Genomic DNA, 23,643 nt, shown 5'->3' on the forward strand with positions numbered 1-23,643 from the left:
AGTGCTTCCCAAACTATTTTCAAATAGGAACCTATTTTAATGCCTGAATATTAATGTGATTCCAGATGCCAGCAAAAAACAGCAAAAAAAAAGCAGAGTAGTAACATTGTTAATGTTTACGTATCATAAATCAGGATAGAACTTCAAAATATGAAAACGTTTTATAGCAATGGTAAAGATATTATTTTTATTAAAGGTATTCAGCAGTTCATTACTTCAACTGGGCTGCTCCAGCTCACAGATCTTAGACAGGAAGCAATGAATTCTATTGACATTCCCATCGCATTCAACATTACTGATCTGTTGCAACATATCAAGTTTCCCTAGAAACCATCTTGATATCATTGATTTTAAATGAATACATTTTCAACTTTTAACTGAGGATTAAAAATTTGATAAAATGCCTCAGAGGCTGTAACTGTAGATTTACTACATATTGTACTACAAATGGATTTAAATTCAAGAGGAAACTTACCTGAATATGGAGCTGAGCTCTCACAACCCAAGGCAGTCTCTATACGAGGTAGTAATGATTTTTAATAGGCATAGAACATAATGTGTGACAGTTACTTGCCATTGGAGATTTCAGTTAAGTTCGCCATATTCTCTGGTGGCAGAAAACAGTGAAGCTCCTCTTTCCCATACGCTTACTACAATCAGTTCCTCACCTTGCCCCATTATCAGACCCTCTACCCTTTCCAGTCATAGCAATCAGTACCGCAAACCTTTGGGTCTAGTTATGTGCAGTTAATCGCCTGCACTGAAGTGTCTGCACAACAGGCAGACAGTGGCAAAACACATTAATGTTTGAAGCCATCAATCACCTTTCCTTGCTCAACTGCATGGCCTCCTACATTTCCACTCCTCCTCAGTCACTGAGTTAGACTTGCCTGCCTTTGCCGAGTTGATGCATAAACGTACAGTGTCCCTCAGCACTCTGCGCAAATTCCGAGGCTAGAGTGCAGTGGGCTTACCATCTGTCTGTGTTTGGTAGTGTCAAGCCACTGGGTCCTCCTGTCAGCACCTCCAGGTTATAACTCCAGTCATAACTTCTACATCAGGGATGGGGCAGCTCATAATCTCAAATGTCATGTCTGTAAGAAGTTGATCCACAGTTTGGGAATCACGTATAAAAAGGATGGAGCTGCAAAATATGAAGTTTTTCTTTAACTGTTTAGAACTTGCTAGACTACATATCCCAGCAGCTTGAGAACTCTAGGCTTGTCTGATTGGGACTGCCCACACAGTAAACAACAGAATAAAGAAAAGAAGCCTGATTAATTGTCGATAAAAACAGATGAGTGGTATCTGTTTAGGCGCTCACTAATAAGGTTTATGAATTGGGTTCACTTGCATTAAAATCAGTCATCTTAATATGCAACTAGTTGGAATGTGATGAGCTCAACATGTTAAACCTGCATCGCTTATTTTAAAGGACTTAGGTCTATATGCACTACTGGAGATTCTTAGGTTCTGTACTGGTACATAGTTGATTGACTATTGGTCCTTTGGCATGTCAGATTTACCCCTTCAGTTTTCACAACATAGAGAAATTCCCTTATTTCAACTTACTTTCTTACCTGCTAGATTATCCTAAGTTTGGCTACTTAATGAACCAAGCAGCAAAAACTTATTTTAAAGAGGACTGAAAACAGGTATTAACCATAAACATTTTGGACCAGTCATAATCGCAATTCATGTGCAAAATTAAAGATGACCATATAAAAAAATCTGATGCTGGAAATCTGAAATTAAAAACAAAAGTTGACTTCAGATCAGGCAGAATCTTGGCACAACTTTGTTTCTCTCTACTGCTGCTGTCTGACTTGCTGAGTGTTTCCTACTTTTGAGCAGGAATGAATGGGTCAAAGTCCAGCTGCAGTCTCTCTCTATAGTGCTTATGGATACACAATGGACTGAACCACTATTCTAATTTCTCCCCCCTTTTCATACAAAAAAAAAGCTAATTTTAAGTTAAAAGCAGTTCATGAGTAATGGAAAACCAAGGCTAATCTTGCTGCAACAATTCACATGTAGGCAAGACAAGCTGTAAATGATTGTTGACAACAATATACAATGTACAGTATTTTTACTAAGTGAGACAAGATTACAGAAAAAAGCTTAACAAAATGGTGCTGCATGCAAGTACTGTACTTTAACAAATCTGACACTAATGCAATTATCAAAAAGTAAAAGAGGAGTACATTCATCAATACACATACAATGTGTACAAGGTGATTTCATTACACTGATCTCCAATACAAATCATACAGGGACTTTGAACAATATTAATGAACTTAAGATAATACCGGACCTTAATGGGTGAAGACGGGCCATAGTAAAAGATTTTCACCATCTTCTTTCTGGGGTTCTCGCCTTTAGTTTCATGAGAAAATATAAATGTCTAATCTCATTGTATCATGGCACAAATAACCTTTTCCCAAGCAATGTTCCCTTTGAAATTTCATTGCTGTATGTGACCAACTTTTTGAGTGCATCAGATTTAACATTAAACAGAGCAAGGTCTCTATGGTATATTCCAAGCTGCTGCACATGCATATACCTTAATGGGAACATTATCTTCAATGTTTTCTTTAATGTGGTGTATGAATTGCTGAGCAGCTGGAATTATATTTACATCAGGCCAGGTAAGGATGGCAGATTTCCTTCCCTAATAGCCACTAGTGAACCAGGTGGACTTTTTCTCCTCAACAATTGATGATAGTTTCATGGTCACCATTGTGGTTTTATTCACTGAACTTAAATTCTACCAGCTGCCATTGTGGGATTTGAACCCATGCCCCACAGGATTGGTCTAGGCCTCTGATTATTAGTTTAGTGACATTATCATGAGGCCATTGTCACCCCAGGAAGTATCTGTCAATTATCGAGGTCAGATATCACCTTATAAAAGATTACAGCAACAAATGAATTTTCCAAATTCATGATATTCATTTAAGTCAACCAGTAATTGTGTTTGCTCCCCACTTAAAAGGTAAAAACCAAGTGTGTTGCTTACTATTTCTTCAGAAGGTCACACACTTAAATATAAAGTGTTAAAACCCATTAAACTAATAAAAACCTTCTTGAAACAAGTTGATGTCCAACAGCTTATCTAAAATAGCATTCTACATAATTATCTAAAAATAAGTTTCTACTTTTTCTAGGTTAGCTGCAAAAAAGTATCATGTCACGTGGCGTGTTTCAAATTGACAAAACCATGCACCACCAAAGAAAAGCATTGCAGCTTTGCTTTTGCTACTTTCTCTGCCTCTGCGAATGCCTTGTGGTCTTGGTGGGTCCTTTCACCTTCTTTGGGGTTGCTGGAGATTTAAGAGACCCACGCATAGGTTTCTTAACCACTGCTGGCTTTTTGGCCAACTTCACTGGTGAGGACCTGGACTTTTTAGATGTTTTTTTTGCTGGTGATTTCCTTGACAGCGTGCTCCTCTTAGCAGCAACTGCTTTCTTCGATGTGGCAGCTTTTCGTTTCTGCAGCTTGGCCTTGGCCCGTGGAACTGCCTTGTGTCTGTTTCAGGTCGTAAATGAGAAATATCAACTAAGCAGCCTGTACACTGCAGTCAAATGGCAAAAATCTGGCAATTTATCAATGTCTATTATTCATATGCTATGCAACCAATATATTTTCATGCAATTGGACTGAAAGTTTAGTTGGAATAGAAAGTTTAAAAACTAACAGCACCGTAAGAATCACTTTTAAATGTTAATTGTTAAATTTAACCTTAGACTTTCAACACCTGTTAAAAAAAGAACAATTTTAGCTTTAAGCTGTCAATTTTTTGACAGACATTTGATACCTTTTGTTTACAGGTGTTGATGGGACCTGCTTTCTATTTTGAATAATTTACCTTGTATCAAATATCCAAAATTTACAGTTTTATTATCTTAGTTAAGGCTTTGCTTGTTTCAAATGCTTATGCATCCCATAGATTCAAACCTCACAAATCGATGAGCTGGATACTAAGGCCAGTAGACTGATAATTATTATAAACAAATCTTTATTCTTGCAGAAATGTACACCCTCAAAAAGAAAATTAACACTCAACGAAACTTGGTTACCTTTTTTTAGGTGGCTCATCATCAGATTCCTCCTCTTCTGACTCCGACTCATCGTCCTCCTCCTCGTCGTCCTCCTCAGATTCTTCCTCTTCTTCCTGATGTTTCTTTTCTGGGAACAGGATACTAGGACTAAAGAAAAATGGTAAAAATATTTAGCCAAAATTGTGCTGTGCTAAACATAAAGAAACCTTAAAAGTAATGGCTTAACATGCTTTTATTAAATATACGTCAGAAAAAAAACTAGATGCTAGAAATCAGAAAAACAAAAACAAAAATTGCAGGAAATACTCAGCAAGTCTGGCAGCAGCTGTGGAGAGAACTCAGTTAACATTTCTGGTCCGGTGACACTCCTTCATCCCCAGGATCATTCTTGTTAATCTCTTCTGGATCCCATTCAATGGCAGTACATCTTTCCTTAGATACAGGGTCCAGAACTCCTCACAATATTCCAAATATGGTCTGACCACATCTTATAAGCCTCAGCAATACATCCCTGCTCTTAAGTCTAGCTCTCTTGAAATGAACACTAACATTCCACTTGCCTTTTGAACGTGCCTGTTAACTTAAGAGAATCCTGAACTTGGACACCTAAGTCCCTTGTGGTTCAAATTTCCAAAGCCTTTCACCATTTAGAAAATAGTCTATGTCTCTATTCTTCCGATCAAAGGGCATAATCTCACACTTTCCCATCCGCCACTTCTTTGTCTGCCTCCCCAGCACTAGCAGTCGCCCCACCTATCTTTGTCTCATCTGCAAACTCAACAATGCCCTCAGTTCCTTCGCCCAGATTATTAATGCATAACATGGAATTGCAGTCTCTGTAGAACTCCACTAGTCACCAGCTGCCGCCCTGAAAAAGACCTCTTTATCCCCAAGTCTCTGGCTGACTGGCAGAAGGCAATCTTCTATCCATGCCAGTACCTTGCCCCTAAAGCTATGGGTTCTTATTTAGCAGCTTCCTGTACGGCACCTTATTAAAAGTCTTCTGGAAATCCAAATAGATCACATCCACTGGCTCTTCTTTGTTTAACTTGCCTGTTACCTCCTCAAAGAATTCAAACAGATTTGCCAGGCATGACCTTCCTTTGACAAAGCTGTGCTGACTCAGCCCTATTTTACCATACACTTTGAAGTACTCCTCAGTCTGACCCTTAATAATGGACTCTAAAATCTCACCAATGACCGAGGTCAGGCTAATCAGTCCATAATTTCCCGCCTTCCATTTCCCTTTTTTTTTAAAAAATAAGATAGGAATTTTACATTATTAAAGAAAAATGAGTGTGTTCCTCAATCCTTTATCTGGTGAGCAGCGATCAAGTGAAATGGGACTTGTCCACCTCATACCTCCTGATATCTCCAGTGAGCTGGCTTGGGCAACTTGTAACTCAGTCCTCTCCCACATGCTTTCCATGCAGCTTGGCAAATGTTCTCTTCAGGTGTTTACCAATTCCCTTTTTAAAGTCACAATTTTAATCTGGCTCCACCATACTTCCAGGCAATACCTTCTATGTGCTAACCACTTTCTGCTTAAAGACCATTTTTTTTGTACGTTGCTGATTCTTTTGCCTACTATAGGAATTGGTGTCTTCTGGTTCACAATTCGTCCAGCATGAACAGTTTCTGTCTAGTCAGTCAATGATACGCATGATTTTGAGCACCTTCATCAAATCTCAGCTCAATCTTCCCTTTTTGAAGGGAAACAGTCCCAGCTTCACCAATCTATCCGCATAACTGAAATTTTCATCCCTAAAAGCCATGATTGTGAATCATTTCTGCATTTTTCTAAAATGTAGTATCCAGAATTGGACATTGAAGCTGAAGCAGCATATTCAGTGCAATATTAAAAACCATGATCAAATTCTTTTGGACGGTCAAATCAAATAAGAGACAAAATGAACATGGGTGCTGGCATCAACAAAATAACAAATTTTTGAAGGCATTATTCAGAATTGCTAACCCTGTGAGGTTACTATCATTACTTCCCTCAAGATGTTCAATGAATTTAAAAGCTTCACTTTTGAACACAAAATGAACCATGGAACTCACATTTGCTTAACTGAAACAAAAACCATCATAAAAAAGCCCAAATAAGTGACAAATCAGAGGTCACAGCTGATACAAGCCCTTTTCATCAAAACTGCAAATGTCAATACAATATGGATGCACTCCAAAATCCTATTAATTAAGAGCCTCCTTGCCTGGGATAAAATGGGAAGCAAAGTTGAAAGGAGCCACTGAATCCTTTCCCAGAAATTTGTTCAATCCATCCATTTTTTTCACATTTCTGCAAAGTTCTCTTCAGCATATGCACTAGAAATGACAGAACACAGATCAAAATAGCAATGGTAATGTAATGATAGTAAAGATCACAATTTCCATACCAATTTTAGTTGTAATAGCAAGGGAAAAATAACTACAGAAGAAATGTTTTTAAAAATATGGCCTTTGCCAAGTTACAGCATCACCACAGTGCATAATAAAATCACAAAGGCTTAAAATTACATACCTAGATATTTATATAAAGAATTAATATAGAATTCACTTCTCAAGAGCTGTTATTAGCAACATTTTTACTCTGTGTAGAAGGAAACCATTTTAACTGTCATCCAATTTCCTCTTCCTGACTAGACTCAAGTTTGCGTATGAACACACTACAAAAATGAAGCTTGATATCTCAATATGTAGTGAGACATCTGGAGTAATGTGCATGTTTCTAACACAATAAGATCATAACGCCATTGGGAATACAAAGAAAACGGTAATGGAGATAATCTCTGGGTCTATGTGCATAGCACAAAGTGATAGACATCATACCTTGGGTTTGCTCAGTGTTTCAGAGTATTCAAGGCATTGATAACACTGGTGGATTGAACATGGGCCAAGAAGATCTAGGCAGGGAGAGGATGCGTAGTGTGAAAAATATTCACTTTGCTCAGAGGAACAGCTACTTGGGGATGGTGGTAGTGAAGATCAGCTCTTTGCCATTATTGTGCTTAAGGCACTGTTTAATTTTTAGGAAAGAAATTCAAGCAGAAAGATGATAAGACTTTCAGTAAACTGTGTTAGATTTTCCTCCTACTAGTCTGATCACCTTTCAGGAGTTGGAGAAGAATTCTTGGCCCAGGTATCCAGAATTATCAGTGGGACCTGTTTTGTCCCCTTCAGGAGGATACTGGTGGAGAGGTCTGTAACAAGGACATGCAGTAGTGGAGGGAAAAGACATATGACTTCACTAAAAGCCATACCTGGATTCAAAATTAATTTTAACTTAGCAGGGCAAGATTTATTCTGCCTTGGATTTAAACAAAAGTATTTTATGTAGCATGCAACCATACATACATGTGCAACCCACAGTTAGCAGGAGCAACCCAGGAAAAGCTAACACTCCTTTCCCAATTAAGGTAATACATTTCCAGGAGAAATTGTCAGATCTTAAAACTATAATTCATCATTTATATGTTACACTGAAGTAATACACAATTAAAGATATAAAAGGTAGCATGTGACTTACTTTGGAAATTAGAATTTGCTGCAGGAACTTTCTCAGAGACATATTTTTTAAGAGCTGTTGTTGAGCAGGTTTTGGGTTCATTCATAGCAGTTATGGCACTAAGGATTGCATCCTCAAATGGACCTCCACTTAACAATGGCTTGTCTCCAGCCTTTTTGAGCTGCAATAAGAGATTCAAGTCATTGTGATTTAAAAAATAAATTATCTTCACATAATCAAGCTTTGACACTGTACTGCAGGGGCAGCCAAAATACAGACTTGTCCCTCTGTTCAGACATTGAAAGTTCATACAGTTTCATCGATACAACTCCCAATTTTCCTTTTGCTCACGCTTGTAAAGTGCTCCATCTTGTGTTCAAACTGAAAACTGTCTTGGAAGCCAACATTTAAAATGTTAGATGAAATTTACAAGTAAACTTACACTGGTCAGGATAACTAACTTATTTTAACCATCTCTTAGAATTTCAACCACTGGGGCAAAAAAAAAGGTAACTTCAAAACACTACCAAAGAACAAAAATCCATTTAAATGCAGCAATATCATGCAAGTACCTCAAACTGAGCAACACGACCCAGACCCAAAGAGCTCTCAATTACGTGTATCTCACTGAACGCATGGTTGGCACCCGAAATACTTACCTGGAATGTACCCGATGCTCCCTTGCCAGTGATCTGTTCCAGCTGACCCTTATCTACGGCTCTTTGCAAAGCCTGTTTGAGTAAATAAGGCCTGCAATCAAGCACACAAATAATTTTCAGTGACAAATGATTTATAGTACTTATGGTATAACTTGAGATCTCAAAAATAGTTACATGATTAGATGCACGGTGGCCACATTCAGAAGCATCAATGTCTTGCAGTGAATTGAAATATTGATTAACCGAGTTTGTATTTGGAAAGGGCAGATTCCTGCCAAAAAAATGTAATAGAAATAACATGTGTAGGTATCATTCTTGATTACTGGTCATTTGAGTGCTAGGAAGAGGAGTTGGAGGAGAGACAATGGTCAGATAGATATTTTTAAAGTACGTATACTGCTATTACACAAATATTATCGCTGGTCTGCATCTTCTTCCCTTCCCTATATTCACATTCCATACTCTCCCCTCCATCTATAGTAACATGACATTTTCAATTGATGCTCTCTCTCCTATTTATCCTCCTTTGGCACTGCTGACTTAAGTTCCATTTGGGGCAAAACTCAAAGAACTCTGTGAAATCAGAGATTATATTTTCCAGACATTTAGAAGACAACATCAAGGACTGACCTGGTTACATCACTTAACAAGTGGCTAACTTTATTGATTGATCTTTGACAATGAAAAGCAGATCATGATCAAGGATTGGCTGAATTTCAAATCAGGGATTTAGGTGTTCTTCACATTGTTTGTAGCCTTGGGCAAGTACACTAACATTAATCTTTACTTTCATACCTGCTCTCAGCATTCAGTTTGGGGTAATATTGAAGAAGATACTTCTTGATAAGACTGTATGATGCCTCTTTAGGTTCACACAGCTTTGTAAATGCCAGTGGTAGAGCATCCTCCAGTTTTATTGGCTGCTCCGTTGGTCCGGAAGAAGTGGTTTTCTATTAAAAAAAGAATACTAGGCTTGATCAAAAACAAGAGCTTTTGTTTGCAATAAAGCACTTACCTTCTGTAAAGTCCATATAAAGTTTGCTGTGCGGAGGTATTATATGCAAGTTTTGAGGCGATCAAGTTCCTACTCCAACTGGAAAAGCATATCGAAGTACTGAAAACTGAAAACAGTTGTCAATGTCGCTATTAGCTGAATCATGGAGACTCTGGCCAAGATGATTTTGAAGTTCTGAAGAAAAATAGCTAATGCCAAGGACAAAGTCCATTTACAGTAAGGGAGATCACCTAAATCTCATCAATTAGAAGTTCTCAGTTCAGATGGCAGGAATTCTAGTGCACACTAAGCTAAAAATAACAAGGAAAAAAAAATTACCAATAATAATGCTCAAATAGTCACTGACAAATGACTACCCCTGAATATATACCAACATTCAAGTTGTTGCTCTTGATATCTCAGTGAGCATACTGAATCTTCAGTTAGATTAAGGTCTGAATTTCAGCAGGACTGACACCATATACCAATTGAACCATTAGCAGTTAATTCTGCTCAGAATGAAATTTTCTCTCTTTTGTCTGGGATTTGGACTGATGGAGATCATTACTACATGAATATTTGAATGTCAAGAAAAGAAAGATCAGAATACTTAAAAAGGATACCATGTGGAAATATACAGAACACCATTCTTGACCTGAATATCTTCCCGCTAGACTAGTAAATACTATGTTAGTGAAAACGTAGGCAGCTTAATATTAGAGTAAAGGAAAATAGCAGATCGAAGGTTCAGAGACTGAATTGACACTTGCTTCAATTTAAAAAGATTGTCTCATTCATGTTTACTTTGTCTACCTTCTCAATTCCGCTACCCTCTTTAGCATAAAGAAATTATGAACAGCCCAATTAATTCGGTCTTGTCTGGCATATTCCAGCTGTCCAACATGTTGGGCTTGATTTTTTTTTTGCAGTCAACAGGGAAACCAGGCCATAGCTTTTCCCCTTCCCAACTGCAGTTTAAATCAGGTGCCAAGTCAAGGGGGGCTCCAGGCACCACAACCATCAGCAGCCAAACACATTTGAGTCTTCTTACTTACAGAAAATCAAGGTATTAAGATCTCTCATCCATCTTTTTTAAGTTTTCAGATAGCAAAATAATGATTAGATTTAAACAAAAGCTGAAGTAGCAATAGATCAAACTCTAAATTTCAACACAGGATTTCTTAGAATGGAATCAGAATCATACAGCGATATGCAATTCCTCAAATATATAATGCAGGACCAGTGATACACTTGATCAGCAACAATGAAGTTCATATAGTGTAAAATAGGAAATGACACCTCATTTAGCAAGGTGCGATATTTTAAGTGTTTTTAAAGCACAAGAATGGAAGTTTTTATTTACATAGCTTGCCTACTAATTGCAGTCTGGAGTGTCTAAAACAGATTTACTGAACAAATTCTTCATTTGCAAAATGTAAATCATACAGAATGAGGCTGCTATTGGTTTCACTGAAGTTTAGGTAACTAACATTGACAATTTCACCCTCATTACCATCAGTAAGTCTGGGTTTTTATAGATGCAAACAAAGCTGCAGCAAACAAAATTAGTTACAAATTCTTCTACTTGCCCAGTTTTGATGATTTTTCCCACAGGTACTACCAAAGGAGTGGCCTCAAGTAGGATCAATCAGGCTCAATATAGCTGTATTTTATCAGCTATAACAGCAATACTACAGTGCTAACCAAATGAGTAACGTTACAGACATCTGCAAAACTGGTGGAAAACTGGGCAACGGAAATGGAAGACATCTCTAATACTATTTTTACACTAGTTCCAAAAATTTTTTTTTTACCTTTTTGTCCTGTTTCGATTTATTTGCTTGTTTTCCTGCATTTGATGCAACAACAAAACTCCCCGAAGCACCTTTTCCCTTCACCTGGAAAGGACACAGGTAGAATTATTGCACATTATATAGAGGCAGCATACGATGTATCATTTAGCACGTGCATATACTCAGTCCTCATTATTTTCGGGGGATGTGGCCATGGACTTACCATTGATAACTAAAAAAAAACTGCTCAAATACATCCTATATACTATGAAGGACTGCACAATGTTTATCGACGCAGACAGGATGAGTCAATAGGAAAATTGAGAGATGGGAATCTGAGGTCAACCTCAAGTAAATCAGGGGATAATAAGGATGGAGTATTCCAAAATTTGGTGAGCACACATCTCACTCAGCACTGAGAGGGAAAATGTCCCCTCAAACTTTTATGACATTTCACAAAAATAAAAATCCCTTGTGGTCACTATTTCAGCACAGGTGAACAAAGGTTTCATTGAAATTCAGGCACTTACTTGTCAAAACAATAGATACCATCACTAGTAAAACAGAGCTTGAAATACCAAGCGTACCCAGGTCAGATACAGTATTTGGCTAATTTTCAATCAATCAATCAGTACTAATAATTTTCACCATCTCTCCAGAGAGCCTGTTCTACAGATGGCTCATTTACTCTCATTGAAAATGTTTCCAAGATTACTTCCCTTCATCCAAAGGACATGCCTTCCAATTCTGCTGTTCTGGACAAGATGAAATAGCTTGTCATGAATTTCCATTAACGACTCCTTATGGAATTTTAAACACTCTACTTATCTTAACTCTCAACATTCTCTTTATCAGTGTGTCCAAATACACAATTTACATATTTGATCTTCAATTGGTCTTGCAATAGCTGTATCTTTCTTTTACAGGTCTCTGAACTGTATGTAATATTCAAAGTGCAGCCAAATAATTTATGAAGTGGCAAAATTATTTCACTATGCCAGAAATAGAGAGGTTTCACTTTCTGGGGCATATTTAAATTTCACCATATATTAACATTCAAGATTTGGAATCCAGTCCTAATTATGTGATAGCCACGAAATTTTACTTTACTTTCATGAACATATTTAGGGAGTAACCCAGAAAATAATGATTACCTGTTTGATAGCACCACGTTGTATCTCCCGTTTTAAGGCCTGCTTCAGGATATATCCCCTGCGCTCCAGTTCGAGTGACGGATACTTGTTAATGATATATTTTCGGATGGCAACAACAGAAGCACCAGACTTCTGAAAACAAGCCTGATTAAAAAAAAAAAAAAGTATTTTTAAAATGTTCCCTTTCCAGCATGTATTTGTGGATTTGAAACTACTTATTACAATAATCACTCTACAAAAAGGACAGTATTGGAACCAAATTACTTACTTAATTCATAGCAACAATTGCAAGTGCTGCCATAAGTGACTAATAACATAATACAGCAGCAAGCCACATATTATGTAAACATTTAAGATTTGTAAATCATGGTGCTAACACTCAGGTGCAACATCCTTGCTTTTAAATTGGGAAAATTTGCTGTAGCTACTAAACTATAAGATGCACTGCAGCAATTTGCCAAGAATCCTTTTAACTTCCAAACTTGCAAACTCCACCACCTAGAAAGGCAAGGACAGTAGATGCATTACCTCAAAGTTCCCTTCTGAACCACATACCATCCTGACTTGGAACTACGTCACCATTCTCTCACTGTGCTGGGTCACAATCTTGGAACTCCTTAACAGCACTGTGGGTGTTCTTAGACACCCAAAGATGGCAGCATTTCAAGAAGGCAGCTCACCACCACCACCACCTTCTTCAGGGAAATTAGCAATGGACAATAAATGCTCACCAACAATACCCACATCCTATGAACGAATAAGAAGTCCAAGGTGATCAGACTACTGCAATCACCTCTGTCCTGTGGCTGGAGTGAATTCCTTATTTTGTACCTGCACAATTGCTTGGTATGTGTTCTACATTTCTTTATTCTTAATAGCAAGGTTGTGTCTTAGCTCACGCACAACTTTCTCAAGAGTCAGATGTTATATTTTCAAGCCCAAATTGAAAAATTTGAACAAAATGGAGACTCTACTTCAATACAGTGCAGAGGGAATGCTGCACTATTAAGAGGCACACAGAAGGGGAGATTTTCCAATACCCTTGGTCAGCGCTTATCCTTCAACGCCACCATAAAAAAAGTGCATTAGGCTACGCATATTATTTCAATCTGAAAGAACTAACTAGGTGCTGAATTTTACAACTGCAATAGTGACAATGCTTCAAAAGATGCCTTAGTTATAAAATGGATATAATCGAAATGAAGGTTGCAATATAAATCAAACTATATTTAATTCAAAAGGTACCATGTGGCAACTGCATTGGCTCTGATGATTGGATATTTGGACTCCCACATGAGCAGAATCAGAAGAATTCATCATTACCCTCAATAATCATTACTTCATTAAACTTAAAGCCACGACTTACACTGAAAGTATTAATTTCTCAGACACCAAGAAGTTTTTAAAAATAACTAACATATTTGTCTGTGCAGGAAACCATCACCCTAATCATGTTTTCACTGAACAATGAGGTCACAGCTAAACGCTTGAACATTTGTCTGTAACCATCACTGCACCTTGAGTAATTCAGTTTATGTAAAACACTTTGAGATGTGATAAGACAAAAATGCAAATCTTTACAAAACTGTTCACATCAGCTTATCAAATATTAAGTGCATCCAATATAGGTTTCTACATATGATAGTTCCTGAATTCTGTTGCATTAAGTGGGGGAATCTACATTAATTTGCATGGAATACAACACCTGAGGCCTCAAGATTTCTTAGTTCCCAGTTAGTTAAGTATTCTTTTGTTAAGGTTAAAAACAGTTCTCCTCAACCTTCACATCCTCACTTCAACACCCCTTCCCCCCCACCAATTCAATAGTTGAAAATCACAGAATAGAATTCAGCTTCAGTTATCTATAGCGGTAGCACAGCTCACCTACTTAAATATCTTGAGAAGCACTTAATGCAAGCAGGCATATAGGCCACCTGGACCAACTTTAAGCTACAGTACATGTGTCAAGAAACTTCAATTATTGACTAAACTAAAACCATTGTCGTTGACCAGCCATTAACACTGTTACCATCAAATCCAACCCCTTGCACTACCCCAGGCTCTGAGATTCCTCATAATGATCCGAGTTTCCCATCTTGTATCTCCCCATCTCCACAATCATTACAATTGTCCTCATGCTAATGATCTGTTGCTGAAAATCCTTATATAGGTCATTCTCATCTCCAAAGTGAACTCATCAGATGCTCTTGTGGAGGTGCCTGCCATCTCTCATGCTACATAAACAGAGCTCAGCTGCCCGTGTCCTATCCAGTACCAGAAACTGGTTACTGAGGAGTCCCTCAAATGTTATATTCTTACCCTTCTATTTAAATGCCATCATAGTGTCACCAAAATCCACATCTGCAGTCTCTTCTATTTGAAGAATTCCAGTCAAATTCTCCTTTATTCTGACTGCCTTTTTGTTCATCTATCAGCATCCACCAACCACCCCCAACCCTGACCTCATTATTACTAATTTTGGCTTCATGTTCTAGAATTTAATCCCCCAAATTATCTGCATCTTCACATTGGATCAAGTGCATAAACCTCCAGGATTTGAATTCATGACCCATCTATCTTAAGAAATAAGCATGCTATCATTGTGTCAACACTCACAAATTAAAACATTATAGGAGATTCTATCACCAAAATGAGTTTTAAACGTATTCAAAGATAGATCTGTTAAAACAAAAAGTGAAATGCTTATTTCTGTGATCTAAATATTCAAAACAGCAAAAAGATATAGTTGCTTGAGATGCGGTGAGAAAGCTTAATGAAACTTGCTCTGAACAGCTTACAACACCGATAACAGATCTTTTGTCATACCTTAATAGCTTCGATCACAATAGCATCCATTTTTGGTCGTGCGGTAGCACTGATCTGAGAATTTTTCTGCACTCGAGCCAATTGACTAGCAGACAATGTAGCCCAGGATGGAATGGTCTTTTTAATCTTCTTATCCTTGGATGGTTCCTTTTCTCTATAAGAAAAGTCACAAATAACAACGCTTTAGCACTGTTCACACTAACATTTTATTCCTCATTTATGCAAAACCTTATCCTTTTTGAACGCTAGAAAGTGCTTCATGTTTATTAAGTCAGCACCTTAATTGAAAAGAATGACCATTTAATAAGAACATTGAGAATTCCTTCAGATCGAACATCACTACAAACTTGGGAACAGACAGGCGGGAACTTGATTCAACATCTCAGCAGAAAAACACCAACAGTGTAAAACACCCACTATACAGTAATAGGCGAACAGTTCAGATTACAACCTGAAACATTTGATACTGTCTTCACAGATACTATTTCCTGTTAGAGACATGACAATGCTATAACTCAACTTGGAAGACACAAGTTTCGCTATAGAACGGTGCAATAAATATAGCTATGTTGAGGATTTTTTTATTCACTCAGTGTGGGTGCCACTGTCTGGGCCAGCATTTCTTTTTCATCATTCATTCACGGGATGAGGGCGTTGCCGCCTCGGCCAGCATTCATCACCCATTCCTTAACTGCTGCAGTTAAGAGTCAACCATATTGTTGTGGGTCTGGAGTCACATGTAGGCCAGACCAGGTAAGGATGGCACTAAAGGACATTAGTGAATCAGTTGGGCTTTTCCGACAATCAGCAATGGTTACCGTTGAACTCTTATTTCCAGACTTTTATTGAATTCAAATTCCACCATCTGCCATGGCAGGATTTAAACCCAGGTTTTGGGATTAACAGTCCAGCGATAATACCACTAGACCATCATCTCCCTTATTGCCTATTCTTAGTTGCCCTCGAAATAGTGGCATTGAGCTGCCTTTTTGAACCATTGCAGGCAATGTGCTGTAGACTCACAATGCCATTAAAGATGGAGTTCCAGAATTTCCAAGTCAGGATGGCAAGTTGTTTGAGGGAGAAATTGCAGTGGTGGTACTCCCATGTATCTGTTGCCATGTCTTTCCAGCTGGAAGTTTTGACAGTTTGGAAGGTACTGTCCAGGGACCTTTGGTGAATTTCTGCAGTTCATCTTGTAGATGGTACACACTGTTGCTACTGAGCATCAGTAGTGGAGGGAGTGGATGTGGTGTCAATCAAGCAGGCTGTTTTGTCCTGGGTGGTGTCAAGATTCTACAGTGTTACTGGCAAGTGGGGAATATTCAATCACACTCCTGACTTCTGCCTTGTTAATGGTGGACAGGCACTGGAGATCAGGAGGGGAGTTACTTGCTGCAAACTTTTTCTTGACAGTCTTTATATGGGGTACGGTAGTTCAGTTTCTAGTCAATGGTAACCCCAAGGATGTTGATAGTGGGGGAATTCAATGATGGATAATGCTACCAAATGACAAGGGATGATGGTTTTAATTGTCTTTTATTGGGGATTGTCATTGCCTGACATTTGTGTGGCACGAATGTTTCTTGCCACTTTTCAGCATAAGTCTGGATATTGGCCATATCTCATTGCATTTGGACATGAACTACTTCAACATCTGAGGAGTCATGAATGTTGCTAAACATTATGCAATCATTGTGAAAATGGCTACTTCTAACTTCATAATGGAGGGAAGGTTGAAGTAGCTGAAGATGGTGGATAACCTAGGATACTAGCCTGAGAAACTCCTGCATAGTTTTCCTGAAGCAGTGATGACTGACCTCCAACACCCATACCATATTCCACTGTACCAGGTATGACTCCAATGAGTGGAAAGTTTTTCACCCCGATTCCTGCTGACTCCAGCTTTGCCAAGGCACCTTGATGCCACTCGGAAAAACATGTCCTTGATGCCAAGTTCAATCACTCTTCTTTTTTGAGACTTTCTAGCAACTGTTACGACTGAGTGACTTGTAAAGTCATTTCAAATGCCAAGAAAAAGTCAACTATTGCTGCGGATCTGGATTTGTGTGTTGGCAGACAAGGTAAAGATTGCAGTTTAAAAAAGAATTATAAGGATGTTGCCGGGACTAGGGAGTGTAAGCTGTAGAGAGAGGCTGAACAGGCTGGGGCTGTTTTCCCCCTGGCGTGTAGGGGCTGGGGGTGACCTTACTAAGGTTGTTAAAATCATGAGGGGGCATGGATAGAGTGACTTGCCAAGGTCTTTCCCCCCAGGGTAGGGGAGTCTAAAACTAGAGGCCATAGATTTAAGGTAATAGGAGAAAGATTTAAAAGGAACCTGACGGGCAACTTTGTCATGTGTGTATGGAATGAGCTGCCAGTGGAGGTGTAGGAGACACTTCAATTACAACATTTAAACGACTTCTGGATGGGTATATGAACAGGAAGGGTTTAGAGGGATATTGGACGACATGCTGACAAATGGGACTAGATTTATGTAGGATATCTAGGCCATCCTGAAAAAGACCTCTTTATCCCCAACTGTGGCTGCCTGGCAGATGGCAATCTCCTGTCTATGCCAGTATCTTGCCCCTAACACCATGGGCTTTTACCTTATTTAGCAGCGTCCTGTGCTGCACTTTGACAAAGGACTTATGGAAATCCAAATAGGTCATGTCCACTGCTTCTCCTTTCTCTAACTCATCACTTCTTCAAAACATTCTAATAGATTTGTTAGGAATGGGCTCCCCTTCTCCCCTTGGCAAAACTGCTCCAATCAACCCAATGTGACTACGCATTCCAAGTACTCCACAATCTCATCCTCGTTTCTTAAACAGCGGTGATACATAGCTACTTCCCCAGTCATCTAGGCCCCTCCCCAATTCCAGTGATTCCTGAAACATCAATGCCTACACAATCTCCTCAGCTACCTCTTCAGAACTCTGGCGTAGTCCATCTGGTCCAGATGGTTTATCTACCTTCAGACCTTTCAGTTGCCCCAGTACATTCTCCTCTGTGATGCACCACACTCACCTCTGTCCTCGACTCATAGTTCCTGTACACTGTTCGTGCTTTCCACTGAGAAAACTGATGCAAAGTACCTGTTCGTTTCCTCCACAAATTCTTTGTTTCCCCATTATTCCTTCTCCAGCCTCATTTTTCAGTGGTCCAATGCCCACTCTTGCTTCACTTGACTTTTTATATATTTAAAAACTCTTGCAATCTTTTTTTATATTGCTGGCTAGTCTAACCTCATATTTCATCTTCTGTCCCCTTAGCTTTTTTCAAAAAAAAAAGTGTCCTCTGGTGTTTAAAGGTATCCCAATCATTGTCACCACCCTGTATGCTTTTTCTTTTGTTTTTACGCTGTCCCTGACTTCCCTTGTCAGTCAAAGTTGCTTGATCTTCCCCTTAGTATTTTATCTCTTCCTTGGAATGAATTTTTGCTGTGCCCCCCGAATAACCCAGAATCTCCTGTTATTGCTGCTGCACCATCTTCCCTGGTAGACTTCCCTTCTAATCAATTCTGCCAGCTCCTTCCTCACGTTTGTAGTTACTCAAATGTAATACAGTTACATCTGAATCAAGGTTCCTTTTCTTTAAGCTCCCTAATCATCAAGTATGTCTCATTACACATTACCAAATCCAGAACTGCCTGCTCCCTAGTGGGCTTCATCAAAAGCTGCTCCAACGAAACCACCTTGTAGACATTCCACAAATTCCTTTTCTTGGAATCCCCTACCAACCTGAATTTCCTATTCCACCTGCATATTGAAGACCCCGTGATCATTGTAATAGCCCCTTTCCTATCTCCTGCTTTAATTTTAACATCCTGACTACTGCGAGGAGACCTGCACATGATTCCCATCAGGATCTTTTTTCCCTTGCGGTTCCTCAACTTTACTCACGCAGATTCTACACCTTCCAACTCTATCACTTCTCACTATTGATTTAATTTTGTTTCTCGCTAAGAAAGTAACCTTGCCCCCTCTTCCCCTCTGCTTCTCTTTTTGATAGGAGATGTATCCTTGGATATTTAGTTCCCAATCCTGATCGCCTTGCAGCCATGTCTCTGCAATATCCACACTGTACCTACCAATTTCAATCTGTGTTACAAGCTCATCTACCTTATTGTGTATTGTGCCCATTTAAGAACAATACCCTCAGTCCTGGACTGGCTGCCCCTTATCTGCTGTGCCTGACGTTAGATACCCGAACCTTTCCATACTCTATATCCCATTACTCATTCTGGAAATTTTGATAACCTCTGCTCAGCCCTTCCCATACCTTTAACTTTTTTTCATAAATTTTCCTTGTAACTGAGCCCACCCTGCACTATTTAGTTTAAAGCCCTATCTACAGTCCTAGTTATGTGATTCGTAAGGACTCTAGTCCCAGCATCATTTTGTAGAGCCCGTCCGATCAGAACAGCTCCTTGTTTCCCATTACTAGTGCCAAGGTCCCATGAATTCAAACCCATTTTTCCCACACCGAACTTTGAGCCACAAGCTTGCCTGTTTAATGTCATTTACCCCAAGTAAAATAGCTCATGGCTCAAGCAGTAACCTTGAGATTATTACATTTTTGGTTCTGCTTTCTAATTTAGCCTCTAGTTGTTCACATTCCCGCAGCAGAATCTCTTTCCTCTTTTTACCTATGTTATTGGTACCTACATGGGCAATGACAACTGGATCTTTCCCGTACCACTCCAAGTACCCCTGTATCCCAGATGAGATATCCTGAACTGAGGCACCAGGCAGGCAACAGTCTCTGGGACTTTTGATGCTGGCTATATAGAACAGTGTCTATTCCTATGACTACACTATCCCTGATTACAATTACATTCCCCCTTTTCTCCTGTTATTGGACTTCCAATTACATTACCAATAAAATGTGAAAGCGTACACTTGCCAATCGCCATACTTATACTTACTCCTTTTTAGGTTCCTCTGGTGACTTGGTTTCTTTTTCTTCATCTCCACTTTTTTCTTCTTCTTTCTTTTCCTCCTCCTGGGTTAAAGTGTCATTCTCAGGTTCCTCCTCTGCTGACACGGATTCTTCTGATGTCACATCAGCATCTTCTCGCAGAGAAAAGGGCAATCATTTTAAAGGAATGTGAAATCTGAGCAAATCTTACAAATGTAGGTGCTGACAACTGGAATTTGCCGTCTGTGAAACAAGCTAAAATTATGATTCTCCAATCCAAGCTACCTTTGGGACATACCACATTTATTTCAGTCCAGAGCACTTAGGTGCAGCTGGACAGACTCAATGTTTAAAGGCACTTCCATGTTTAGGTTGGGTTACAGTTGAGATATAACCAGTGAACACCTGCAGGTTAAGAGATTATTGGTAAAATCTTATTGCTAGCTAGGATTAATGCACGAATTAGGTAATTTTCTCATTAAGATTTCTAGCTAATATTTGCAACGTACAATTGTGAAGTAACTGTCACTTTAAATAACAGGCAATCCAGGTAATGGTATGACATTAAACAGAACTGTCACTGGCAGGTCCTCTACCAATGACAAGTAGCGAATTAACAGTGGCCGAAAACTTAGATTATTTGCCCACATTATACATATAAAAATAAGGGGACTGCCATTGCAGTCTGAGGTGAGGAGATATTTCTTCACTCACGGAAAATAATCAGCCTAGAAATTCTCTACCTGAGAGGGCTGTGAAAGCTCAGAAATTGGGTATGTTCCAAGACAGAAATTGATAGATTTCTGGATAATAATCATGTCAAGACAGAAGGTGACAGCAAGGAAAATGGAGTTGATGCACATGATCTATAATGATGAAGCAGGTTTGAGGGGCTGAACAACCAACTCCAGGTCCTGTGTTTCTATTAGCACAACACCCTGCTCTCCGATATCCAAAGGGTTTAAAGTCTGAAAAATGCTGAACTACTCAGCACTCATAAAAATAGGGGCAAACACTTGGGAAGCTTGATGCCATCCAGAAGATCACAGACTGCCTGATCCACTTCAATATAATTTGTACCTGTAGTAGGCTTGTTTTTCACAGGCGTGTCCTGTGCAGAAGGACTTGCATTCCGTCGAATAGGCATTTCTTCAATGTGGTTCTCAATGATCTGACAAAGAAACTGTATAAAATAATTTAAGCCAAAATACTATTACCTGGTAAAATGAAATTTACCAAAAATAATTTCACAGAAGGGTTCAGATATATTAGTTGCACAACTGCCCAGCTTAGTGAATAAGCATAGACAGTTCACTTCCAGTTTCATTAGATAAAATTTAACTGGAGTTAATGACTGAACAAGAAAAATAGTACCTGAAAAAATCTCTACCGGAGCAATGTCTAACAAAAGTTGATCTAAATTTTAAATCTAACCAGTCAATCATCAGACTGAACTGTACAATTATAGTTATAGAGTCAGAGAGCACAGAAATAGACTCGTCGCCCAACGAATCCATGCCTACCATAATCCCAAACTAAACTAGTCCCACCTGCCTACATTTAGCCCATATCCCTCCAAACAGTTCTTATTCATGTTCATATCTAAATATCTTTTAAATGTAACTGTACCCACATCAATCACTTCCGCTGGAAATTCATTCTACACACAAACCATCTCTGCGTAAAAAAAAACTGCCCCACGTCTTTTTTTAAGATCTTTCTCCTCACTTTAAAAATTTGCCAAGTTTTGAAATTCTCCTCCTTAGGAAAAAGACATCTGCCATTTACTATATCTATAGCCCTCATGATTTTATAAACCTCTAGAAGGTCACCTCTCAATCTCCTACACTCCAGTGAAAAAGTCACAGCTTATCCAGTTGTCTCTTTTGATGTGACAATTAAACAGACTTAACAAAACAACAAAAAACTGCAAAACTTGGACATATATCAGTAAAGTTTTGGCAAGTTTGCCAAACTTCTCAGAACAACCATTTTTGCAAATAGAAATCAGTATCAATTCATGCATAAATGCATTAGATGAACAAATTTGAAAGCTAATTTCAAAAATTTACTTAGAGTTCATAACTTTCTAAAATGAAATTAGATAAAATCTTCAAATAATAAGATAACAAGCAATAGGATCATACTTGCAAGCGTATACAAGTGAGTCCCAGCATTCAATACAAAGTTTATATGTCAATTATGACACTGCATAGCTTAAAGACTTAAGATATATGATTTTTTATCATTCAATAACTGAAAGACCACCTGCTTAATGCTTTAGAATACTAAAAGGCAGCTCATGTGTCCCAGAGCCTGAAGGCTGTGGAAAGCATAAGGTGATCTTCAGAAAAGTATTGCCCCAGTTGCAGTCAATGGCACATGCTCCATTACAGATGGAGCATCTAATCAAACAAATTCATTCAACCATACCTCCACTAAAAAAAACTTGCACAAACTCCCCAAATAACTTTATTTCCCTCAAAGTATCAAAAATAAATCGAGAAGTCTAATTCACAACAACTTGCAATCATATATAACCTCAGCACAGTAAATCATCCCAAGTGACTTCAGAGAAATTACTCAGGTATTTCGTGGGGGCGGTTAAGACAGTGGGGGCAGTTGGGGGGAGAACATAAGGGGGAGTTAGGGAAGAGTACGCGTGGGGAGGAGAGTGCGTAAAGACCGCCGGGGTTGGGGGGTTGGGGAGATGCAGGGAAGACATATGGGGGTGGAGGATTAAGGGGATGCGGGAAATGGAGTTTAGGGAGATGGGGTCCACTCCACCCCACAGTCAGCGTGAGCGGCGCATGCTCAGTCCCAGACCATCCACAAAACGAACACAAACGCTTCATTCAAAGCGAAGATTCGGCGTAAACCCGAGGTCGCAGCCACTCCACCAACAATCCGGGATGGGGCTGAAATTCACACACAGCTCCACACGATAAATCAATCCGCTCTATTCCACCTGCACTTTTCACATTTCCAAAACACTTTCCCGAATAAGATAAAGCGCCCGGAGGTATTTTTTTTAAAAAAACACAACCACAAAATGGCGCTGCCAAAACCAGGCTCACAGCCTGAGGAAGACTGGACCCTTGACCGCCAGGAGGACGGGTCGGCCTTACAGCCAGTGCTGCGGTGTTCGCACTGCAATATTCAACTTCCCGTCGCGCTTACCTTGCTCTCACTCTTTCAATGCCTCTCTGCCCGTTTCTGCCGCTCCAGCCGCCGATCCCGCTCCACCGCCTCTTTCCCTCAAGCACCCCGCCCCCGACCGGAAACACCGTCACCCAACGGACACTGCGCGAGACACATTCAAACAAAAACAAAACAAATCCAGTTTCAAAACTCCAAACAGCAACTCCACCGGGAAAGCATCAGGTGGGCGGTCTGCAGGAGTAAGGCTCTACTTATTTCTATTTTTTAAAAACGCCGCGTGCTTTTGCAACGACCGTTTCTTTTTGCTTTTGTCCTCACCAAGATGGCAACCGAGAGCTTTGCCCCTCATCCGGATGGTGGAGGGTTATTGTCACTTACACCAACTCGGCCATTAGGGGTGTACTCGCCCCGCACGAAGATGGCGTTCGGCGAGGCCTGCTGATATCCTAACCCCTCACAAAGATGGCGACTGAGGTCCGCTGCTGATCACACAAACGTAACTGTTTAGTGCATTTTGCCCCGCACGAAAATGGCGTTCTATTTTCAAATTTCAAATATC

General features: G+C 39.3%; 1 protein-coding gene across 2 annotated transcripts; it reads right to left on the reverse strand.

Annotated features, from left to right (window-relative positions):
* Positions 1–2,072: 2,072 nt before the first annotated feature.
* Positions 2,073–23,227, reverse strand: hp1bp3 (heterochromatin protein 1, binding protein 3). 2 transcript variants are annotated; one of them, XM_048614829.1, is made up of 12 exons: positions 23,103–23,227; positions 21,003–21,105; positions 19,930–20,074; positions 14,997–15,150; positions 12,171–12,314; positions 11,038–11,121; positions 9,025–9,179; positions 8,230–8,320; positions 7,592–7,751; positions 6,279–6,390; positions 4,081–4,209; positions 2,073–3,529 (listed from the first exon to the last, which is right to left on the reverse strand). In XM_048614829.1, exons 2-12 carry the CDS (start codon positions 21,067–21,069, stop codon positions 3,259–3,261), a joined length of 1,512 nt encoding a protein of 503 aa, XP_048470786.1. In that variant the 5' UTR covers positions 21,070–21,105; positions 23,103–23,227; the 3' UTR covers positions 2,073–3,258. The 2 variants fall into 2 exon arrangements, with proteins under 2 accessions (XP_048470786.1, XP_048470787.1); XM_048614830.1 differs by having other exon boundaries at positions 21,003–21,093; positions 23,103–23,221.
* Positions 23,228–23,643: the final 416 nt, after the last annotated feature.

This window comes from Rhincodon typus, chromosome 31, assembly GCF_021869965.1.
Source record: "Rhincodon typus isolate 14 chromosome 31, sRhiTyp1.1, whole genome shotgun sequence".
NCBI classification, from domain to species: domain Eukaryota; kingdom Metazoa; phylum Chordata; class Chondrichthyes; order Orectolobiformes; family Rhincodontidae; genus Rhincodon; species Rhincodon typus.

Excerpts from the sequence above, each read along its gene's own strand:
- hp1bp3 (XM_048614829.1), bottom strand. The coding sequence starts at position 21,069 with ATGCCTATTCGACGGAATGCAAGTCCTTCTGCACAGGACACGCCTGTG. Across the intron at positions 20,075-21,002 it reads GAAAAACAAGCCTACTACAG|ATGCTGATGTGACATCAGAA; the intron begins GTACAAATTATA and ends CTCTGCGAGAAG. Across the intron at positions 6,391-7,591 it reads AGCAAATTCTAATTTCCAAA|TGCATATGCTGAAGAGAACT; the intron begins GTAAGTCACATG and ends TGTCATTTCTAG.